Source organism: Blastomyces gilchristii, assembly GCF_000003855.2.
Source record: "Blastomyces gilchristii SLH14081 genomic scaffold supercont1.14, whole genome shotgun sequence".
NCBI lineage: Eukaryota > Fungi > Ascomycota > Eurotiomycetes > Onygenales > Ajellomycetaceae > Blastomyces > Blastomyces gilchristii.
The window spans coordinates 1,383,652-1,403,009 of record NW_003101669.1 but is presented as its reverse complement, the minus strand read 5'-3'; the positions used below and the strand labels follow the sequence as shown (position 1 = coordinate 1,403,009).

General features: G+C 43.5%; 4 protein-coding genes across 7 annotated transcripts; 3 read left to right on the top strand and 1 right to left on the bottom strand.

The window, feature by feature from the left end:
- Nucleotides 1-135: 135 nt before the first annotated feature.
- BDBG_17436 lies at nt 136-2,984 on the bottom strand. 2 transcript variants are annotated; one of them, XM_031725154.1, is made up of 5 exons: nt 2,571-2,984; nt 1,208-2,485; nt 979-1,032; nt 800-865; nt 136-690 (listed from the first exon to the last, which is right to left on the bottom strand). In XM_031725154.1, the coding sequence occupies exons 2-5, from the start codon at nt 1,427-1,429 to the stop codon at nt 670-672; spliced, it is 363 nt and encodes a 120-aa protein (XP_031579612.1). In that variant the 5' UTR covers nt 1,430-2,485; nt 2,571-2,984; the 3' UTR covers nt 136-669. The 2 variants fall into 2 exon arrangements, with proteins under 2 accessions (XP_031579612.1, XP_031579613.1); XM_031725155.1 differs by lacking the exon at nt 136-690 and having other exon boundaries at nt 844-1,032; nt 1,208-1,809; nt 1,971-2,485; nt 2,571-2,787.
- Nucleotides 2,985-4,765: 1,781 nt separating this feature from the next.
- BDBG_06755 (ubiquitin-conjugating enzyme E2-16 kDa) lies at nt 4,766-8,495 on the top strand. Its single transcript, XM_002623270.2, has 7 exons — nt 4,766-5,336; nt 5,411-5,859; nt 5,964-6,150; nt 6,331-6,376; nt 6,584-6,613; nt 6,807-6,990; nt 7,064-8,495. Exons 3-7 carry the CDS (start codon nt 6,107-6,109, stop codon nt 7,201-7,203), a joined length of 444 nt encoding a protein of 147 aa, XP_002623316.1. The 5' UTR covers nt 4,766-5,336; nt 5,411-5,859; nt 5,964-6,106; the 3' UTR covers nt 7,204-8,495.
- A 51-nt stretch (nt 8,496-8,546) lies between these two features.
- BDBG_06754 (ribosomal RNA small subunit methyltransferase NEP1) lies at nt 8,547-11,845 on the top strand. Its single transcript, XM_002623269.2, has 3 exons — nt 8,547-8,968; nt 9,498-9,760; nt 9,880-11,845. Exons 1-3 carry the CDS (start codon nt 8,932-8,934, stop codon nt 10,354-10,356), a joined length of 777 nt encoding a protein of 258 aa, XP_002623315.1. The 5' UTR covers nt 8,547-8,931; the 3' UTR covers nt 10,357-11,845.
- Nucleotides 11,846-15,526: 3,681 nt separating this feature from the next.
- Nucleotides 15,527-18,761, top strand: BDBG_06753 (glyoxalase). 3 transcript variants are annotated; one of them, XM_031722761.1, is made up of 4 exons: nt 15,527-15,930; nt 16,034-16,942; nt 17,010-17,567; nt 17,625-18,761. In XM_031722761.1, the coding sequence occupies exons 2-4, from the start codon at nt 16,767-16,769 to the stop codon at nt 18,604-18,606; spliced, it is 1,716 nt and encodes a 571-aa protein (XP_031579610.1). In that variant the 5' UTR covers nt 15,527-15,930; nt 16,034-16,766; the 3' UTR covers nt 18,607-18,761. The 3 variants fall into 3 exon arrangements, with proteins under 3 accessions (XP_031579610.1, XP_031579611.1, XP_002623314.1); XM_031722760.1 differs by having other exon boundaries at nt 17,010-18,761; XM_002623268.2 differs by having other exon boundaries at nt 15,527-16,942; nt 17,010-18,761.
- Nucleotides 18,762-19,358: the final 597 nt, after the last annotated feature.

Genomic DNA, 19,358 nt, shown 5'->3' with positions numbered 1-19,358 from the left:
ACACTTTTGCCCGCAAGCGAAATATGTATCTCCATTAGAATGAAGAGCCAGATCTCATAGACCATACATCATGTTAATAGAAAAGGAAGGGGGGGGGGGGGAGATAGAGAGATTTTATCCGCTGACATGTCTGCTGCATGTAATACATTAATACATAGTTAACATAAAAATATCCTCTGTTCTTCTTCTCCCCATGCCTGGAAAGTGAACCGCGTAGGCAAAAATGTATGTATATGTATAGAGTATGAGTGTATATCTCCATCCTCCAGCAGAAGCTCGCAGAAGCTCGCAGAATACCCAGGTTAATCCTCGAGTTAATTGTTCAAGGATCCCTCCCCCCCTGGAGTTCTGAATTCTTCTCAAGACTCCGCGAGCAACCAGAAGTATCGTATCGTTCAGACAAAACGTGCCCTCTCTGGATATTCATTTCTTTCATGGATGATCGATTGATCGTGGGATACCTCAATTCACCAATCCACCAAGTTGGTATCACTTGTTAAGAAAGAAAAAAAAAAAAAAAAAAAAAAGAAAAGAAAAAAAACTCAGCTCCACACTAGCTACCCAGCTCAGCCTTACACTAGCGTTTTGGAACAATTTGTTTCTGGTAGTTAGGTATAGAAATCAAGTACTCCATTCTCCATTCCTTTTTTTTTGTTTTAAATTTCATTTCTAGCTTCTAGCCGGCCATACCTTTTTTTTAAAAAAGAAACGGAGAAAGCCGTTAAGGTTAGCCCCTTTCCTTGGCCTCAAATCCAGCTGAAGTTTTTTGTGGGAGGAAGAATAATGGACAAACACATACAACTTCGCAGCGACGCTTTGCATCGTGGCAGTAAACCGCGATGGTCTTTAATTTTTGGTCCATGCCCTTTTTTCATGAGAAAAAAGGAAAAAAGAAAAAGACAGAAAGTTCAGCTTCAGGTTCGGTTTATTTTTTTCTTGAAGAAATGGGGTATGGTATTATGGTATGTCCGTCCTCACCTCTGCCTTCGCCTGACACTCTGGATCCGCCTGGCAGTCGATATCGGCTCGGCACTATGTTGGGGGGGAAAATGAATATTGTTAACATCATGACGAGGAAGGTAAGGTGAAGAAAGTAGATAATTTGGTTTGAAAAGGTGTAACTATATAGTTCACGTAGCAAAACGAAAAAAAAAAAAAAAACACAATAAATCACAATAAAACAAAATAAAATGCTGGAGGGACATACCTGATATCCCACTCTACACAGCTCGACCCTGGATCTCTGTGCAGCAGTTATTCCTGTGGCTGCCAGCACGAGGGCCAAGGTGAAGGCGACGTCGATCTTCATGTTGTTTGGGGAGGAAATTATTGGGGAACGGAACGGTGCGTGGTAAAGCAGGTGGGAAAACGGGCGCTGCAGGCGGTGATCGGCAGCGGAGAGGAGTTGAGAGCCAAATGTTTCATTCATGCAGCTTAGAATCGTTCGTAGGCCGGGAGAACGAAAGGGAATGAAAGAGGGAGGGAAAACGGGCAAATTAAATAAAAAAAGGGATAGTTATGATATGGTCTGGGAGTTAGATATGTAAGATGGAATTTTTAGACGACGGGGGTTTGGGGGGTTGGACGGGGTCTGTTTCTTTATATAATTATGGACGGGGACCATTTTTTCCCGCTCAGACACGTTTTTGTTTTCCTTTCTTTAGTAGTAGTAGAGTAGTCTTGTTTCCTCTCACCAACTGCTGATGGGGAAATGAGAAAAGAAAAGAAAAACCTGGAGTCGGGGAAAACCTGGAGTGTTGTGGCTTGCATCGCGGAAACAAGTGTTCTGTTCTGTTTCTAAGTCCGTTCCTAGTAACATATTAGTTATTCTTCTTATTGCTTACGCCGCAACTATGCAGCGTACGCTGTAGTTATAGCGAGGGGAGAAACAGTAAGAGCCGTGCAGCTGTTAAGTTTTATTAACTAAATACTTGTCGCAATTGTTCGCGCGTATATTGCGATTTTCTAACCTCGTTTCCAAACCATCCACAGGTAACACAGATTTAATATTATTCACTTTGTTCATCCGGGCTGCGGCATGGAGAACAATAGGTAGTTGAGCGAGTCATCAAACGATGCATAGTTAGAACGATGCATAGTTAGTTATTAGTTCCCCGACGGAGGAGAAACAAGCATGCCTCCCCGTCCCCTTTTTTTGTTCAACAGACAAGGGGATTGATTTGATTCATTATTATTGAGTTTCGGAGAGATGATTCTCCACAGAACAAGTCTCACAAACATCGACTCCTGAATCCTGAATCCCGAACAGCGGCTGCTGCGCCCCGTTGCTCCTGGTTCTCATCGCAGGGTCGGTCAATGCTGCTGATTCCCGACTCCTGAGCCCTGAGCCCTGAGCCGCTGGCTGTTGTCGGAAACAAACTGTCTCGGCGCGGGCCAGAGGGGGGGGGGGGGGTCCGGCTGCTAGAGCTATTTAGCTGCTTGAAGAACTCTCTCTCGTTTGGCGTAAAAAAGATGACGACGTTGACTAGTTATTATTAGTTATCCGTATTTTCCGAGATAGTTCATTATTATTCAAAGCATGAAGGGGATGGACGACAATGATCGATCACCTCTTCCATTTTTTATATGGTAGTTATATATACTCCGTACTCCGTACCTAAAGATATGCCTAGGTACTGCCTGTCAAGAACGTGGTGCTCCACCAACAGCACCAAGCTTGACCCGCGCCGGGGACATGGATAGCTACGCCCGTGGGATTTCCCCGAATCGCAGCTCGCAGATCACCGCTGTGATCAACACTGAAGAAACAGATACAATAAGAAAAAGTAATGGGAAGTCGGGGTTTTAATTTCCCCAACCAACAGAAGAATGCCGTACATACGCAGCGTAGTATGTACCGGATTTTTATTTTTATTTTATTTTTATTTTTTTTTTTTTATTTTTTTTAGTAATCCCCGGAGATATGTAAAAAGCATTCCACGCTGTTAGGATTACCATCTTCTGCTCTCACATTTGACCGGCAGCCGAAAATGAAAATGCATGAGAAATATGAGAAATATGAGAAATATGAGAAAGAGGAATCTATCTATATATACTCTGCTAGATCTACACCGGTTCCATGGTTCTAGAAACCACGGCGGGAGCGCAACAAGTGTGATGTTTCGCCCATGGTAAAGAATCAAGAATGAACACCTTATTTCTTATTTTTCTCCAGAGAAGAAGATGCGATAAATAAAAATGAGGGGGATCAAGCAATTAATTAAGTTATATTCCGTACTGTGTATAAATAAAATAAAATATAAAATAAAATATAAAATAAAATAAAATACAATGCAGGTCTCACGCTTTCCACACTCTACAGAAATCTCGAATTGCGACTCACCTTCATTTCTCTTTGTTGAATTGAATCCCCTAACTATATATAACCTACCCTACCTACCTCAATCACAACGAGCAGCTAACATATTCGGCACTCTCAGAGATGCCTAGTTAGCTATTATTAAGCTTCCCATCATCCCAGGGCTGGATCTCCTCGATTTATTATTTTATCATAATACGAAATGTGCCGCACACGTACGCAGAGCATAAGTACATGTACTGTACAATAAAAGGGCGCAATCTGCATTCACTTCTACCATCTCAATATGCATAATGCGACTATGGCAAATGTTGGCATGATCTCTTCCCCCGACCAGCTTCCCTCGAAAAAGGTTAAAAAATAAAATAAATAAAAAATAAAAAAAAACCTTCGAACCGTCATATATAGCGAGATGAAGAAATAGACCGACCCGCACTGCTGCTCCTGCCAGGATCTCCTCCCGTGCCGATACGCGGATACTACCCAGTCACAAGAGGATTACAGCGTAAGTAAATATACTGCCTACAATCATCCCGATGCTTCTCCAGGCTTCTCGAGGCAACCTCTCCGCAAACTGTGGACCTGCGGATAGCAGCAGCAGAACTCTCACTTCGCATTCTCTCAACTGCTAGCAGCATCAGCCAGCCAGCTAGCTAGGCGGTGTTTCTGCCCTGCACAAGTTTGTACAGCACATTACATCTAGTGAATACTTGCTGGTGGAAAGGGTTTCCAAACCTGACCGTGGAAAATCAGTGGATGCAGCTTTGCTTTGCACGCCGAAGAAAGGAAACTCTCAAAGAGCTGCTTCTTTCCTGCGTGGGTGCCCCTTTTTATATTTTTGCGCAAGAGGGAAACTCGCCGAATGAGGGTCCCTTCTTTCACCTCGATATTTCTTTATTTTACATCTGTTTCCAGCTTCCGCTTTTCCGTTTCTCCCCCTTCGGTGAAAGAAGGTTCCTCAGGAACTTCCCAAGGATATATCTCAGAAGAGGAAAAAAGCAAGGGCTGAGGACAGGTGAACAGCTGTCTGTCTGTGCCTGCCACAACGAGGAAAAGAACATTTTGCAAAGCGATTGGACTAACTAGCCCACAGCAGCTGTCAAGTTCCTGTATATCGGAGAGGAAACAAACAAGTCACCTATTCGGCCAAAATCAAATTCCTACTATGCCTCTGCCTCTATAGGGTCCAAAAGGTCACCACGGCTTCACATACTGAACATTCTATTTTGCGAACAAACGTCGCCTAAGCCTTGGGATTGTTCTTGATGATTGGACCTTCCGAGGATCTTTGAAGTCTCCCAGGGGTTTTTTTCATAGCCCGGCCTTGATGAATGTTCTGTCCGCCTGGTTGTATAAGATCTCATGCCCACTGCCCCTTTTCCGCTTCCTACGCGGTGGGTGGTGGTGCCGGTGCAGGCTACCTGATGATCGATAACAGGGTAACAAACAGGCTTTAATTTGACCGGCCAGGCAATGGACAAGGAGTTGGATGAGAGCCTTGTGCGCGTTGCCTGTGCGTGTGCCTGTACCTGACTTGAGACTTCTCTCGTATGTAGGCAGCTCGATGAATCCTCTGTCTGTCTAGCAACCTAAACTGCGGATGGATGAACCATGATCAGCGTCGTATCGTCAATAAATCGTGTAATGGTCCTGAAACAATAATGGGTCGTGTTCCGTAGTGGAAGGAAGGCGGGGGAAGAAAAGAGAGGGAAGTTGGTTGGCTGTGCCTGACTGGCTCAGCCCTGTTGCAAGTCCGTAAGTTCGTTACAGAGTAACTAGTTACAGCCGATGTAATTTATAGATACCAAGACCTCCCCAAGGTACCTACAGAAAAGAAAAACATCCCTGGCTTCCCCCATGCTTACGACGGGAATCCGTAGCCGACGACGATATATGTAGCTACTGTACACTTAATAATATTGTCCCAAGATTCCGATTCCGACATGCTTTCACTTTAGCTGTCCGTTGGAATGGATTTCGTCATGTATCGGGTGTTTTGTGTCAGGTGCGGTACCTGGTAAGTAAAATACGGTACAGTATCGGTATACCAGTTACGTTACACGGAACCTGACTCATCCTTCCTCCTCAAAGGGAACAGTGGCAAGAGTGGCTCCTGAAACACACAGCGGTGATTGGCTGCATCCTGGATTAATATTTCTCCGGTTCCTGTTTGCCCCTCAGTGCGAAGGGAGGCGGGGGGAATAAAATACCGCTGACTAAAGTGGGCGTATTGTCGTTACCCTGATATACCATACCATACCTCGCTCTTCCCTTTCCCCTTCGCGGCGGTGTCTGATGACTGAACTGACTTGACTGACTTGACAGGTTTGATCGTTCGTTCTCAGGCTTCTTCTTCCATTGTTTTCTGTTTTCTTTCTCTTCCTTTTTTCTCCCCCACCAAACAGACATCGTCCCATCACCGCCGCCGCCATTCAAGACATAACGACATCTTCATAGACTTTCTATCCCTATAGCTCCTGTCTTCCTGTCTTCCTGTCACTGCTGTTTCAAAAAACAACAAAAAAAGAACTCTTGTGAAGGTATATTAACCCCCCACCCCACCTCTTCTCAGGCCCTGGCTCTCTCTCGCAGAGTCTGCCCAACCACCACCACCGCTAACTTGCCGCCCATATATCCTTGACAGACAAATCCCTCTCGAAAACCAACCCAAAAAGAACTCCCAGCACACGACCCCACCACGCTCCTACTGCTCGTTTTCCTTCAGATCCTTCTCTTTCTTTCTCTCCTTAACTTCCTTATCTCACATACCATACCTCTTCTCTCGAAATGGCCCTCAAGAGAATTAATAAAGAACTCTCAGACTTGGGACGGTGAGTCTTCCCTCCTTGGCCATACCCTTTTGATGGTTCTCCCTTCGGCGGGCGGCACAAACGCCCACCCCCACCATCGCCACTGAGCAGGGCGCTGCCTCCTGGTTTCGCTCACTCTACGCCTGCGAAACATTCCATGATTTAACTGGAGATATTCATTACTAACTGATATCGATATAGCGATCCCCCATCGTCTTGTTCTGCTGGTCCCGTTGGAGATGACTTGGTACGCTCTCCCCCCCTTCCCCCCCCCGGTTTGGCTCTATACGCCCTGCGTCACGTCGCTAGGTTAGATCTACATAAGTCTGGTCGGGTTATACAAGGCTCGTGTTGGAAGGAACATCCAAACTCGAGCGGCGTAGCGTGTAGCGTGTCTAGTTGCTGTACCTTGAGAAGGGGACATGGACTGACTTGGTTGCTTGTAACAATATAGTTTCACTGGCAAGCTACGATCATGGGTCCTGTAAGTTATCACTTTGCTTCTATAAAAGAGACATGATCCCCTACCCTTTCCCTGCCTTATCTGCCACCGGAAGGGCAAAATTCCACCCTTGCTTGGAAAATGGATTGCAGCCTTCTACCCCTAACGTATTGTTGCGTGTAGACAAGAGAGAGACTATGGCTGACATTTCAATTTTTTTTGGGGACGATAATAGGGTGATAGCCCATACTCCGGTGGTGTCTTCTTCCTAGCCATACATTTCCCTACCGACTATCCCTTTAAGCCACCCAAGGTCAACTTCACTACGCTCATCTACCACCCAAACATCAACTCAAACGGAAGCATTTGCCTGGACATTCTCAGAGACCAATGGAGTCCTGCCCTGACCATATCGAAAGGTTTGTTTTGGCCGTTCCGCTTCTCCATCTATTAGCTCTATTTATTTTACTGACATGGGTGTTCCTTCTCAAGTTCTACTTTCCATCTGCTCTATGCTCACAGACCCCAACCCGGATGATCCATTGGTACCAGAAATTGCCCATGTTTACAAGACCGACCGTCCGCGGTATGAAGCGACAGCCCGCGAATGGACCCGGAAGTACGCTATTTGATGAATGAATTAAATGCCACGGCAAACACGTGCACATGCTGCCCAATGTTCCTCTAACCACGAATTTCTTTTCTTTTTTTTTTTTTTTTTTATTATGTTACTTTTAACGTTCCCCCTTACCTACCCTACCCTTTTGAACGTACGAGAAGATAATCCTTACTTGCTTGCTGCCACGGGATAGATAATTCTCCTTTGTTTGCTTTGCTCTGTGTTGGTTTGGTTGATTTTTGGCCGGGCTGGAGAAGGAGAGGGAATCGATCGATCGATTTGTTGTAATTGGGCCGGTATATCAACCATTTCAATCAGGGACGACAAAGGAGCGAGAGGAAAATGATAAATATTGATGGACAGAGAAAGCTGGAAGACAAGAAACATAAAAAACAGAAAAAAAAAAAAAAGAGAGAGAGAGAGAGCGATCAACCCCCGATCAATATCATGTGAATATATTTTCCAAGCAAGTGTATCTTTTTTTCTCTTTTTCATATTTGCCGAGAACAATCATAGGAAGAGAAAAAAAAACATCGAAGAGAAGATACGCGGGGTTACCGAGCTAAAATGTCGTTCTTTCGTTTCTTCCCTCCTTTTTCTTCCTTTTTTTTTGTTTGTTCTCGGACGGACCTGGTCAACTGAGCTGAACGTCAGTGGGAGCCAGATTCAGGGGAATGGGAAAGGAAAGAAAAAGGATCCTTAGGATCAGGAAGCGGAATAGCAGGGGCGAGGGGGAAAGCATTGGGTTGTTGGCATTCATCATTCATCCATGGATAATGTGTTCGTGCTTGCTCGTTGCAAAATCTCCCGCTTTACATAGTTTGTGATTCACATCTGTTCGCGCGCTCTCTCTCACACACACACACTCTCTCTCTCTCTACCAAATTTTTTTTTTCTTTTGTTTAAAGCAACTCATTATCATGCTTCGGCTTCGGTGTGTTTTTTTCGTCTCTTTTCTGTTTTGTTTTGTTTTGCTCTTTTTTAAGCAGCGGGGATGATGTGGGATGTGGGGTTGGATGAGATGGTTTAGAGATGTAGTTAGTTCGGGGATGGAAATATAATTGGCAGCGGAGTGTCTTGATATAATTTTTTTTTCTTTACTTTTTTAGGGATGATGATGATGATGATGATGATGATGATGATGTGTTTTAGAAAAATAAATAAGCATACATATGTTTATATGATGACTGGTTGTGAAAGAATAAGTCTGTTTCAGGTGGTAGACAGCGGTGAGAGTGGAAATACATACAGAGTTACACTCACTCACTCACTCAGAGAAATGAGTAACAGTATGAAGTATTTACGTTTTTTTTTTTTTTTTTTTTTTTTTTTTGAATGGAGTTGAATTATTTAGGGCGGTACTCTGTAGTTCTTCTTACTCTGCGTACGGAGACAAAGGTTTGACAGACAATAAAATAGTCGAAGTTAAAGGTTCATTTGTTTTTTGGAGGCAGTTGTTGTTGAGTTAAATAACTTGACTAAATATATTCATTCCACTCCGTCTGATTTATTTCCCTCCTCTTCCTCTCCTCTCCAACTCCTAGACAACCCACTCACTCACTCACTCGCTCTCACTCTATTCTTTCAATTGCTTCCCCCCTCTATCCTATCTGTCTCTCTCTTCTCTTCCTCCCCGACTGCTTTCCTGTGCGATTGACTCATCGCGCAAACAACATCTCCCATCCCATCATATTCCTCCCGCACCTAACAGTCTCCTCCTCCTCCCTCCTCTACCAACAGAATGTCCAATCCGGCTGAGGGCAAAAGAAAGCGGCCCAGTAAGTCAATTTATTTTTATTTTACTTTCTTCTTCGTTGCATCTCTTCTGTTTGCGCGCCTGCCCGACAGAGAAAAGATACGGCGGCGTTGTCTGCCTCCAGTTAGTCGTTGTTGGGCACAAAGCGGCTTTTTTTTTTTTTTTTTCCTTCCCTTTCAGCTTTCTGCCACCGCACCCAAGAGAGGAGACAGTGGAACCCAACACTGTAACAGGGTCAGGGGATATTGAATACCGCTACCTTCCCCTAATTGGCACTACTGCACAGCGACGCAAGATCAAAGGGAGAAAGGATGAATGAATCCTGGTCGCCCCTCAGAGTTTCTAGCGGAGCTTTTTGGCCTCGTTTCTTTTTCTTGAGCTGGTGGCAGAATCCCTTTTGGCTTCCGTCTCGATACCATACCCCGCTCTGCAATTCTTTCCCCTGCGCGCAACGGAGAGGAAGAAAGCGAAACGAAAAAGAAAAGATAAACGAAGAAAAAAGAAATGCGAAATGATGACCGCTAACCGGAGCACCATCTTTGGCTTTTCAGGAACCCAATCCTGCCCTCCCCCCGAACTCCCCCAGCTGGTCGCTGAACAGCATGTCCCCATCGCCTCCCACGACAAGGAAACCAAGCGGCTGATTGTTGTCCTCTCCAACGCGAGTCTGGAAACATACCGCGCCTCGTCGGGGGGGAGAAACGCCAATGGCAGAGAAGAGAAATACTCGCTACTCAACAGCGATGAACACATTGGCGTTATGCGAAAGATGAATCGGGATATCAGTGATGCGCGCCCGGATATCACTCATCAGGTTTGGAATTACCCCATATATATATATATATATATATATATACACGCCACGGCCACTTTTTCTTTTTTTTTTTTTTTTATCAACCTGCCGCGAGCTTAACAATTGTATACATATTATAGTGTCTCCTCACCCTCCTCGACTCCCCCATCAACAAAGCAGGAAAACTGCAAATCTACATCCACACCGCCAAGGGCGTCCTCATCGAAGTCAGCCCAACCGTACGCATCCCACGAACTTTCAAGCGATTTGCCGGCCTGATGGTCCAGCTGCTCCACCGCCTGTCCATCCGCTCCACCAACTCGCAAGAAAAGCTTCTGAAGGTGATCAAGAACCCCATCACAGACCACCTGCCGCCCAACTGTCGAAAAGTGACGCTGAGTTTTGATGCACCCGTCGTCCGCGTCAATGATTATATCGAATCGCTAGGGCCCAAGGAGAGTATTTGCGTCTTCGTTGGCGCGATGGCAAAGGGCCGCGATGACTTTGCTGATGGCTTTAAGGATGATACCATTAGTATCAGCAACTATAGTCTCAGTGCCAGTGTTGCGTGTAGCAAGTTCTGTCATGCGGCGGAGGATGTGTGGGATATCGTATAGCCGGCTACGTGAAATGGGATTGGCCCAGTTTATTTTTGGGAAGGGTATATGTATAAGCGGACACGGTGAAAATTACCCTTTCAGGGCCTTTCTAGAAGTGAGGTTTGTTGTGTGAGGTAATGAGAGGGGTTTGGAAGGGTTTCCTTTTGTTTTTCCCCTTCCTAGATATTACTGACACCGGCCGGTTCGATGGTCCTCCCTCTCTAGTCTTTACCCTACAGCATTTTCCCATTTCAAACACAAAAACCCCGAATTCGAAGCAGACGAACGGGGACTATTGGGACTAACAGTTAAACCACATCCCAACCGGACCTCCAAGCCAACAACAACAACAACTGCCCAAAAAAAAAAAAAAAAAAAAAAAAAAAAAAGAGGGGAAATAAGAAAGGGAAGAAAAGCAACAAAAAATGAAACCAGTCGAAACGAGAGGCCAGCCACGATCACAACATCCACGCTTGTCCTCGCGGAGACTGCCCAAAGGAAACAAAAAATAAAAAAAACTTTGCCCTTCCTCTTCTTCCTTTTCTTAGTCTTCTCCTCAGTCACATCACATCACATCGCATCGCATCACATCATATTCACAACAAGCATTTTGTGCTCGCGAACGGATACGTCAAAAGCATGTCGCAACCAGAAGCCATTCTCATTTTCATTTCCCTTTTCCATTTTTTCCATTTTGTCTAGTTAATATATTCACCATACAATTTTCTCTTTCTTTTTTTTGCATATGCATTGAGAGCCTATGCTTGGATATCGTTCTGTTTTTACAACAAAACAGGGGCGGTTCAACAGCCTCAACGCGCGCGGGAGGAGTTTTTGGGTTTCTTTTTTATCTCTTTTTCATTTTCTCAGTTGTTTTGCATTTTCTTTTGAATCTTTTCCTGTTCATTTTTCCCTGTGGGTATAAAACCATTTTTTCGTCCGGGGCTCACCTGCTCACATCCGCCTATTTCATTTCTTACCAAGCTCACCCGGGGTGGCCCGGTTTTCTAACTTTCGCAAACGAAAACAAGTACACAACCAAACACGGCTGATATAGGGAAAAGAGAGAGAGGAAAAGAAAAGCGCCCCTGGATATATCCCTACACCTGACCGGGGGCTTCTTTCCGCACTTCTATATCTCAGGAAAAAAAAAAGAGAAAAAGCTTTCAATTGTCTTATATTTGTAACCCTTATATTTGCCCCTGTCGATATATCTTGTATTACTTTCTTCCTGTCTCCCTTCCCCTTCTTTTTCTTTTTTTCGAGATGTGGAAATTTGGCACTTCAACTTGCCTCCACTGGCCGGGATTTGCTGCTGGCATTTGGTTTGGTTTGGATTGGTGATACATGTCTATATACTATATATATATACCCTCAACATGGCATGGCATGGCATGGCATGGGAACGATGGATGAATGGATGGATGACGCTGATGGGCTTACTAACTAGAATCGGACTTGATATATATATATCTATGTTGGACAAATGCATTTCTTTTTTTGCCAACTCTTCCCTCTTCTTCCTTGTTAGTAGTCTCAGGGTTAAGAAAGTATCCTATTATTGTTTAAGACTCTAGCATGGAACTGCTGGATAAGGACGTGGATTGGAACTTATCCTGGTCTTCTTAAGCTCCGAATAACGCGGTCAATGAGGAGCAAATGAATGAATATCCCCTACCATGTATACGTTGATGATGCCGGGGACGCTGGTGATGAATTATTATTATTATTATTATTATTATTATTATTTCGGTTCGGTTTGGTACATTTGGTAGCGAGGATGTAGTGCAGGTCAGTTCAGTTGGTTAGTCAGTCAGGACGTAGCTGGCTGCATGGGCACCCAAGTATGGAGATTGGGCAGTCAAGTCAGTCAGTGAGTGAGAGAGAAGTAGAAAGTAACTAGATGGACAGATTTCGGCGCGGAAAAAGTGAGGCTGCTGGGCTGGCTGGCTGGGGTGGTTATGTAATGTAATGTAATGTACCGTCACGGCGGAGAGTAACTATCATTGGATGGATTGGATTGCCATGTTAACTATATACACAGAGTAACTACTTATAGTTACTATGTTCTGCCCATGCGATGATGCGCTGGCCGAATCCTTGGCTGCCCAACATAACACAACCTTCCCAGCCCCCTGGGGTTTCTATCCGGTTGTTAACAATTTAGCTACATACAGAGCTAAATAATTAATAGTCAATAGTCAACAGAACATTTGCCTGGGTAGGTTTCGGCGGAGGAACTGTACATTATTACATGTATCTAGGCAGGTAGGTACCTAGGTACCTAGGCAGGTAGTTACGGGGAGGGAGGAGGAGAGGAGGGCTCACGGTTGTATGATATCGTATTGCGTATTTAAACTACCAGTTAGGCCCAAAACGGCAAGTTGGCACGACCAAACCACCAGACTTCCCTCCAACTCTCCCTACACAGTACTAAGTAACCGTGCCATGCTTACTCACTCTCTGTAGTGAGTGCACCACAGTGTATGAAAAACCACACTGTAAAGAAAATATTTTGAATATAGTAATCTTTAAAAATTAATTAATAATCATTATCACATCTATCTATAATATAAAGATTATCTATATACTCATTAGAAGGTGTAGAATTCACTGTAAATTGAAATTCTATAAAATTATCTTATTATGATTGAGTGACTGTAGATTTTATAGATTTGATTTCAATTAATTAAAGAGTCTTATTAAACATCTTTTTCATCTCATCTACTCTATGAGTTATAATCTTATAATTGACATTCTTAATAGTGAGAACTTCACTTACTTATATCTGTCTGTGAGAGAATTTGATAACTTAATATCTATTTATTTAATAATAATCTGTAAGTTCATTCTCACAGTGTATATTTAATTCTGTCTGAATCATGCTACTCTTAAAGATCTTATTCAACTGTCTTATTAAATCAGATATAAGAGTATTCTTCACATCTTCTAAGATCTTAACTGCTGTATTAATTTAATAATATAGTTTTACAACTGTCTCTGAAGAGATTAATTATAAGAAGATAGTTAACAGTTAATCTGCAGATAACAGAATAAAGTAATTATATATATTATTATCATTATTATATATATTGAGATTCAGAGCATTATCAATGATAAGAGATCTTAATTAATTGAGAATTATATTGTAATTAACTGAATATATTTCACAGTTAGTAAAGCCAGCTCTCACAGTATCAGATTTAAATACTTATAGTTGAATACTCTTCAGATTAGTAAGAAATTATCTATTATTATACTACTTATATCTATAGTAGACAGTCTCATTAACTGTCTTTATATAATAATGTTTATACTACTGAAAAGATACATTATCAAGAGATTATAGAATATAACTTATATAAGATAAGAATCTGAATAGAATAATCTTATAAAGATTATAGTATTAAATGAATTCTTCTATAAGATAAGAATTATAATTATTTATTAATAGCAGTTAGTAACTGTTTATTTAATACTTTTTTATCATCTTATTAAACTGCTTAATTTATTCAAATTCAATCTCATCATTTATAAAGCTAGACTCAGATATGATAATAATATAGTTATCAGATAAGTTAAAGTATATATATTAATTCTCTAGATAAATCTTTGATTTCATTATAATTAATGAATTTAATACTATATTATCTATACTAACACACTTTATTACTGTTATTAATTCACAGAAGTATGATAACTATATAACAGAATTTATATCTTTAAAGATAATTATAACTTACTATCTATATTCTTCTTCTTCTTAAAATTTAATCTCATCAAAGTTATAGATATTACAGTGAAAAAATTAATATTAATTAAAGACAGTTTTATATTAATTAAATCAGTTGATAATAAAGCTTATATTCTTATAAAACACTTATTTTAAATTCATGAGTTTTTACTTAACTTATTTATAATCTGACAGATGTTTGATGAATTAATATATTTATATCTTACTTACTGTGAGAGATGCAGTCTCTGAATCTGTATAATACTGTCTCAATATACAGTTCATAGCAGCTTCAATATACTTGATAATAAATGAATAAAAATTAATGTTCAACTGATGAATTCATATCTTAATTATCTCTTTCTGACTGTCATTCAATACTCAATTCAGTGAAATTCTTATAGTTCTTGATTTCTTTCTGTTGATTCTCTTATATAAGATAATATATAAGACTTTGAATTCTTATAACAGAGACATGATTTTTAATTTTGAATTACTTTTATATATATTAACAGCTCTTTATAACTGCTTCTCAGTGTAATTAGAAGATTTAGACATGATTATAATTAATAATGATTATTTGAAGATGAAGAATGAAGATATTGAAAATATTTTCTTTACAGTGTGGTTTTCTGTATGCTGTGGTGCACTCACTACAGAGAGTGAGTAAGCATGGCACGGTTAGTTAATCTCCCTGCAGTTCTGGACGGTGATTTGTTTTTTTTGTTTTCTTCTGATGCTCTCATTCTCTCATTATTCTCCACCCGCCAGGGAACCAGCAGAGGCAGACAGAAAGAACTAGTTTTAGTGTTACTGCCAGGTGTCATGTCATGTTTTTCAATCCCCTTCCTTAATTCCTTACCCGGAGTTACTTGCTTGCTGCACTGCTGCCCCCCCTCTCCCTCCTCCCCTCCTCCTCCCAACTGATGATGATCTAGCGAATGAGACACAGCGAGCCTTTCATTGATAGGCATGGTTTGCGACCACGCCAGCTTTCAATTCAAACTACTTGCTGTGCACGAAGGAACATTAATAATAATAATGGTAAAAGAAGGCTGAACTTGACTGACTGCTTTGGGCCCCTCCGTCCCACCTCTCAGTCCCACCTCGCCTCGCCTCATTCATTATTATTATTATTCATTCCATAGTTACTACTCCGTATACTGCATTGCATTTCTCTTCCGTCTGCCCAGCCATCCATCCCCTATCCTTCTTTCTGCTCCTCCTACGGGCGGTCTGCGGCATCATCGTCATTTCTTCTTGAATATCCCGTGGCGATATTTGGAGTGATGCGAGTCTCATTGATAAACTGATGATACTAACTATGCTATACATAGTTAACTAGTTACCTTGGGGGAATTGGCTTAGTGAAAGGCGAAAAGTTGCCCGTGTTGTTTGAATAATCCAAAACTTATGGCAGCACCAAACTAACGTAACTGCAGCAAACCTATCTCTCTCTCTCTCTCTCTCTCTCTCTCTATTTAGTATGATATGGATGAATGGAAGTGATATGTGTTTTCCCCTCTGCCCTCAATCACCTATGCTATGTGAAACAGTGCCGTTTGGCATGACGTGCAGAGGGGTCTCAACAACCAACCATTATTTATTATTGATCATGATGATTAGTTAACTGCTTCATTTTAACCACTAACTACCATTCTTTCACCCGCTAACAGCCCCATCACGACGCCTGCCTGGCCGCCGTTTCCCCGTGGCGTGGATTCCTTTCCGCCTCCCCTCCAACCAGCCCTGGAAGTTAACCTTATTATTAGTTACAACTTACCGGTCAGGCTGCGGCAAGCTCTGGCGAATAATGAATGTGTCCCGTTTAACTATGGGGCCGAGGACACCACGCCAAAGTAAAGTCCCTCTGATTCACTCGCGACTTCGCTGGTTTCCTTGAAGCATTGAAACCCCTTTCATGCAAGACAGTCAGTCTAACGGAGCTGGCTAATATTTTAGGATTCTCTCTCTTTTTTTTGTTTTTCCTTCTTTTGCTTGGTTGCTTCTTCTTTGGAAGCAGAGTATTGAACGATGCTGACGCTGGACCCTACCCTGCTGCTGGCAGCAACCAGTCCCGGCGCTTGCTGGTACGTAGTGGTGCTGACGATGTGATATGATGAGGCAGAAGGCCCGACAGCCCTCTTTTTTGTCTCTCTTCTGGCCCTACTGATGCGATGCCCCGTGGACCCAGGCGAGCTGCTGTTCTAAATCGGGTCTACTCCGTGAATTTTTGGCTTCGTCACTTTTTGTCTGCCAATGCAGGGGAACAAAGCCGACGAGATAGACTGGCTCCAATAACTCTGATCGTTTTTGTTCTGGTTCTGTCTGGAGACAGCGGGATAAATACTTTATTGTCTGCTGCCATTTTCTGTCAGATCCTCTTTTTTGTCTTGTTGTATTATTTCATGCCTCCTCCCATAACTAACTAACTAACCGCTGCTTCTTCTTCATCTCGGGCAACATTCCTCTCGTGGTCAGAGTATATATATATATATAATCTTTGCTGCCCCTCCTGCTCTTCCGAACCGGAGCTATATTCGGAAACTATTTCTCCCCCACTTCTTACTATATTACCCACCAGATCTCGTGAATCTATATAACTTTATAGTATCTATCTGGTATCTGTTTCGTTTTTGTTTTTGTTATTACTTAATTCCCCCTTCCGTCAGTTTGAATACATCCAGCAGCCAACATGCCTGTCTCACATCTCACATTGACCGTGTCACATTTGCCAACATCAACTTCCTTCTTTCTCTCCTGCCTGCAACCTCTTGGATACCGCTTTATCGGCCGCCACGATAACAATGTTGGTTTTGGCTCCGTGCCTGGAGAGCCTGCAGACTTTTGGATCGCAGAGGAGAGACCAGGGTAGGGAATGTTTGAATACATGTTTTTCCCCGTTGGACGTTATCACTAAAAATTTATATTCCAACAGAGTCCCTGCTGGTGCTGCGCATGTAGCCTTTCCAGCCCCATCTCGTGATGCTGTTAGCCAGTTCTTCATTGCTGCCCTGAAAGCAGGCGCAAAGATCCATGGAGAGCCGACTCTACGTGATGCAGAACAGAATTATTACAGCGCTGCCGTTATCGATTTTGACGGTAATAGCATTGAAGCTGTTCATCGCCCCAGAAGCTCTGGATCAGATAAGGCGTCTGCTGACAGGGCATTGACGATCATTAAGAATGGCTCCGTTGTTTCTAGGGCTTCGTCCACCAAGACGGAAAGTGTTGTCCGTGCTAAATCAGAGATCGGAACCTACGTTAGCAAAGCTAAGACAGCTGTTTCAAAACCCGCTGCCGCAAGCGCCTCGCCACAGAGCAGAGCACCAGCTTCGATTCAACTTCAACAACAGCCTGTGCCTCAGCCAAGGGATTCCACAAATGGCGCTAAAGCTGTTGTTGGAACTCTTCTAGGAGCCGCTGCGGGAGCAGCAATTGCGTATTCCATTTTCAAAGCCGACTCATCAGAACCCTCACCAACACAACAGCATCAGTATGTTGAGCAACCTGCCCCTGCTTTTGCACCAGCACCAGAGCCAACATTGTACAGGGCCATAGAAGCACCACCTGCCCGAAGTATGACCTTCGGCGGCGTCGATAACGAGTACGCCGACTACGCACGGACTATGCTGTCTAAAAACCCACGCGCAAGTACCATCATGGAAGGCCTCGAGAACTGCTCTAGGATTTGGGGTCAAACCCAGAGTGTCCGGGGCGGTGATGGGTATGAATACAACAACGCAGGTCGCCGCGCATCCAGCGCAAGCGTATACAGTGGCATGCAGGACATGGACATCCCGATCCGTGCCATAGAAGCCGTCCCCTTCGAAGAAGAAGGCTCCGAATGCTCCTACTCCTACGCGCGCAAACAACCAAGTACCTTCATCAGCAGCTTCAAAGAACGACCCCACCACTACGACGACGACAACGCCAGCAACTACACCTCCTCGACGCTAAAAGCCTCTTCAAAAACCCATCACTCAAGTCACTCAGCACACTCCCGCCCGTCCTCGCACCACTCGCACTCGTCCCGCTCCACCCGCTCCATCATCACTATCAAGGATATCCACACGAGCTCCAAATCCTCCACCCCAACCGCCTCCGTCTACTCCCACACCCACTCCGCCCGCAACATCCCCCTCCCCTCAGGATCAGTAACCACAATCTCCACCTCCTCCAGCCGCCGCAGCAGCAAAGACCACCCCAGCAGCCGTGGCAGCAGCTCTCCATCCAAGCACTCTTCCACCTCCCCCACCCGCAGCCACCACTCAAGCAGCAAGCATTCCCACGCCAGCTACGCAAACTCCTCCCGCCACATGCCGCTGCCAGACTCCGTCGCGGGCGCCAGCACGATATTCCTCGAGGGCGTCGATGTCGATTCGCACGTGACGCCTGTGGCGGCAAGTCGCGCGTCGACGTCGCGACGATCGACACGGTCGAGCAAGTTTGATGAACCCGTGCGGCCGAGCGATAGTGTAAGTCAGGTGTCGACGAATGTGTCGAGGCAGAGTGGGCGGAGTAGTCGGAGGTGATGGGTTCGTTGTTGGGTGTTTTTGGGACTTTGGGACTCGTTCTGGTGTTGGGAGTTGGGAGTTGGGCGTTAGGAGTTGGGAGTTTGCGAGCTGGAGCGCCGCTGTGGGGTTTGTGGTAATATGGGTATAGAATAGAGGAATAAGAGGGAGCTGTCCTTTGGTTTTTTTTTTTTTTTTTTTTTTTTTTTGGTGATTTGGTGATTTAGTTTTCCGGTTCCATCCACTCTTGTCAGATACGCTGGCTGGGATTTCCTTGCGTGCGATTTACTTCTTCTCGTGTGATGACATGACATGGCCTTTATTCATTCTGCATTGGGAGGACCAGGCGTCGATTGGTAGAAGGACACAAGTCTGGGTTGGTTCTTTGCTTTATTTATCATTGGGTTTTTGCATGCTTCGCTTTCGCGTTTCGCTTTCGCTTTGCTTGTCCTAGATATCTTCGCTGCCATTTTTATGTGTATGCCTTTTACTCTTTAACTCTTTATGGCATGAGTGTGTTGTTTGTTATGTGTAATCTGGCTTCGTTCGCTTTTTTATTTTTTATTTTTTATTTAAACTACGCTGATGTTTCCTTGTCGTTTCATACCCCCCCCCCCCCTCCCTTTTTAATCACCCCCCCTTTTTGCATGGAATTTTATGAATATGAATGAATGACATTTACGACAGTGCTTTTGATGATAATAATAATAATAATTTACAAGCATCAAACGCTCGCTTACGCTCGCTTTGCTGCTTGCGCAGCCCCCCGTGGA

Bases quoted from the DNA above. Each gene is read 5' to 3' on its own strand.
- BDBG_17436 (XM_031725154.1), bottom strand. From the start codon at position 1,429: ATGAATGAAACATTTGGCTCTCAACTCCTCTCCGCTGCCGATCACCGC. The intron at 1,033-1,207 runs GTATGTCCCTCC...CCCCCAACATAG, and splicing joins TGTGTAGAGTGGGATATCAG to TGCCGAGCCGATATCGACTG. The intron at 866-978 runs GTGAGGACGGAC...TCATGAAAAAAG, and splicing joins AGTGTCAGGCGAAGGCAGAG to GGCATGGACCAAAAATTAAA.
- BDBG_06755 (XM_002623270.2), top strand. From the start codon at position 6,107: ATGGCCCTCAAGAGAATTAATAAAGAACTCTCAGACTTGGGACG. The intron at 6,377-6,583 runs GTACGCTCTCCC...GTAACAATATAG, and splicing joins GTCCCGTTGGAGATGACTTG to TTTCACTGGCAAGCTACGAT. The intron at 6,991-7,063 runs GTTTGTTTTGGC...TTCCTTCTCAAG, and splicing joins TGCCCTGACCATATCGAAAG to TTCTACTTTCCATCTGCTCT.
- BDBG_06754 (XM_002623269.2), top strand. From the start codon at position 8,932: ATGTCCAATCCGGCTGAGGGCAAAAGAAAGCGGCCCA. The intron at 8,969-9,497 runs GTAAGTCAATTT...TTGGCTTTTCAG, and splicing joins GGGCAAAAGAAAGCGGCCCA to GAACCCAATCCTGCCCTCCC. The intron at 9,761-9,879 runs GTTTGGAATTAC...TACATATTATAG, and splicing joins GCCCGGATATCACTCATCAG to TGTCTCCTCACCCTCCTCGA.
- BDBG_06753 (XM_031722760.1), top strand. From the start codon at position 16,767: ATGCCTGTCTCACATCTCACATTGACCGTGTCACATTTGCCAACATCA. The intron at 16,943-17,009 runs GTAGGGAATGTT...ATATTCCAACAG, and splicing joins ATCGCAGAGGAGAGACCAGG to AGTCCCTGCTGGTGCTGCGC.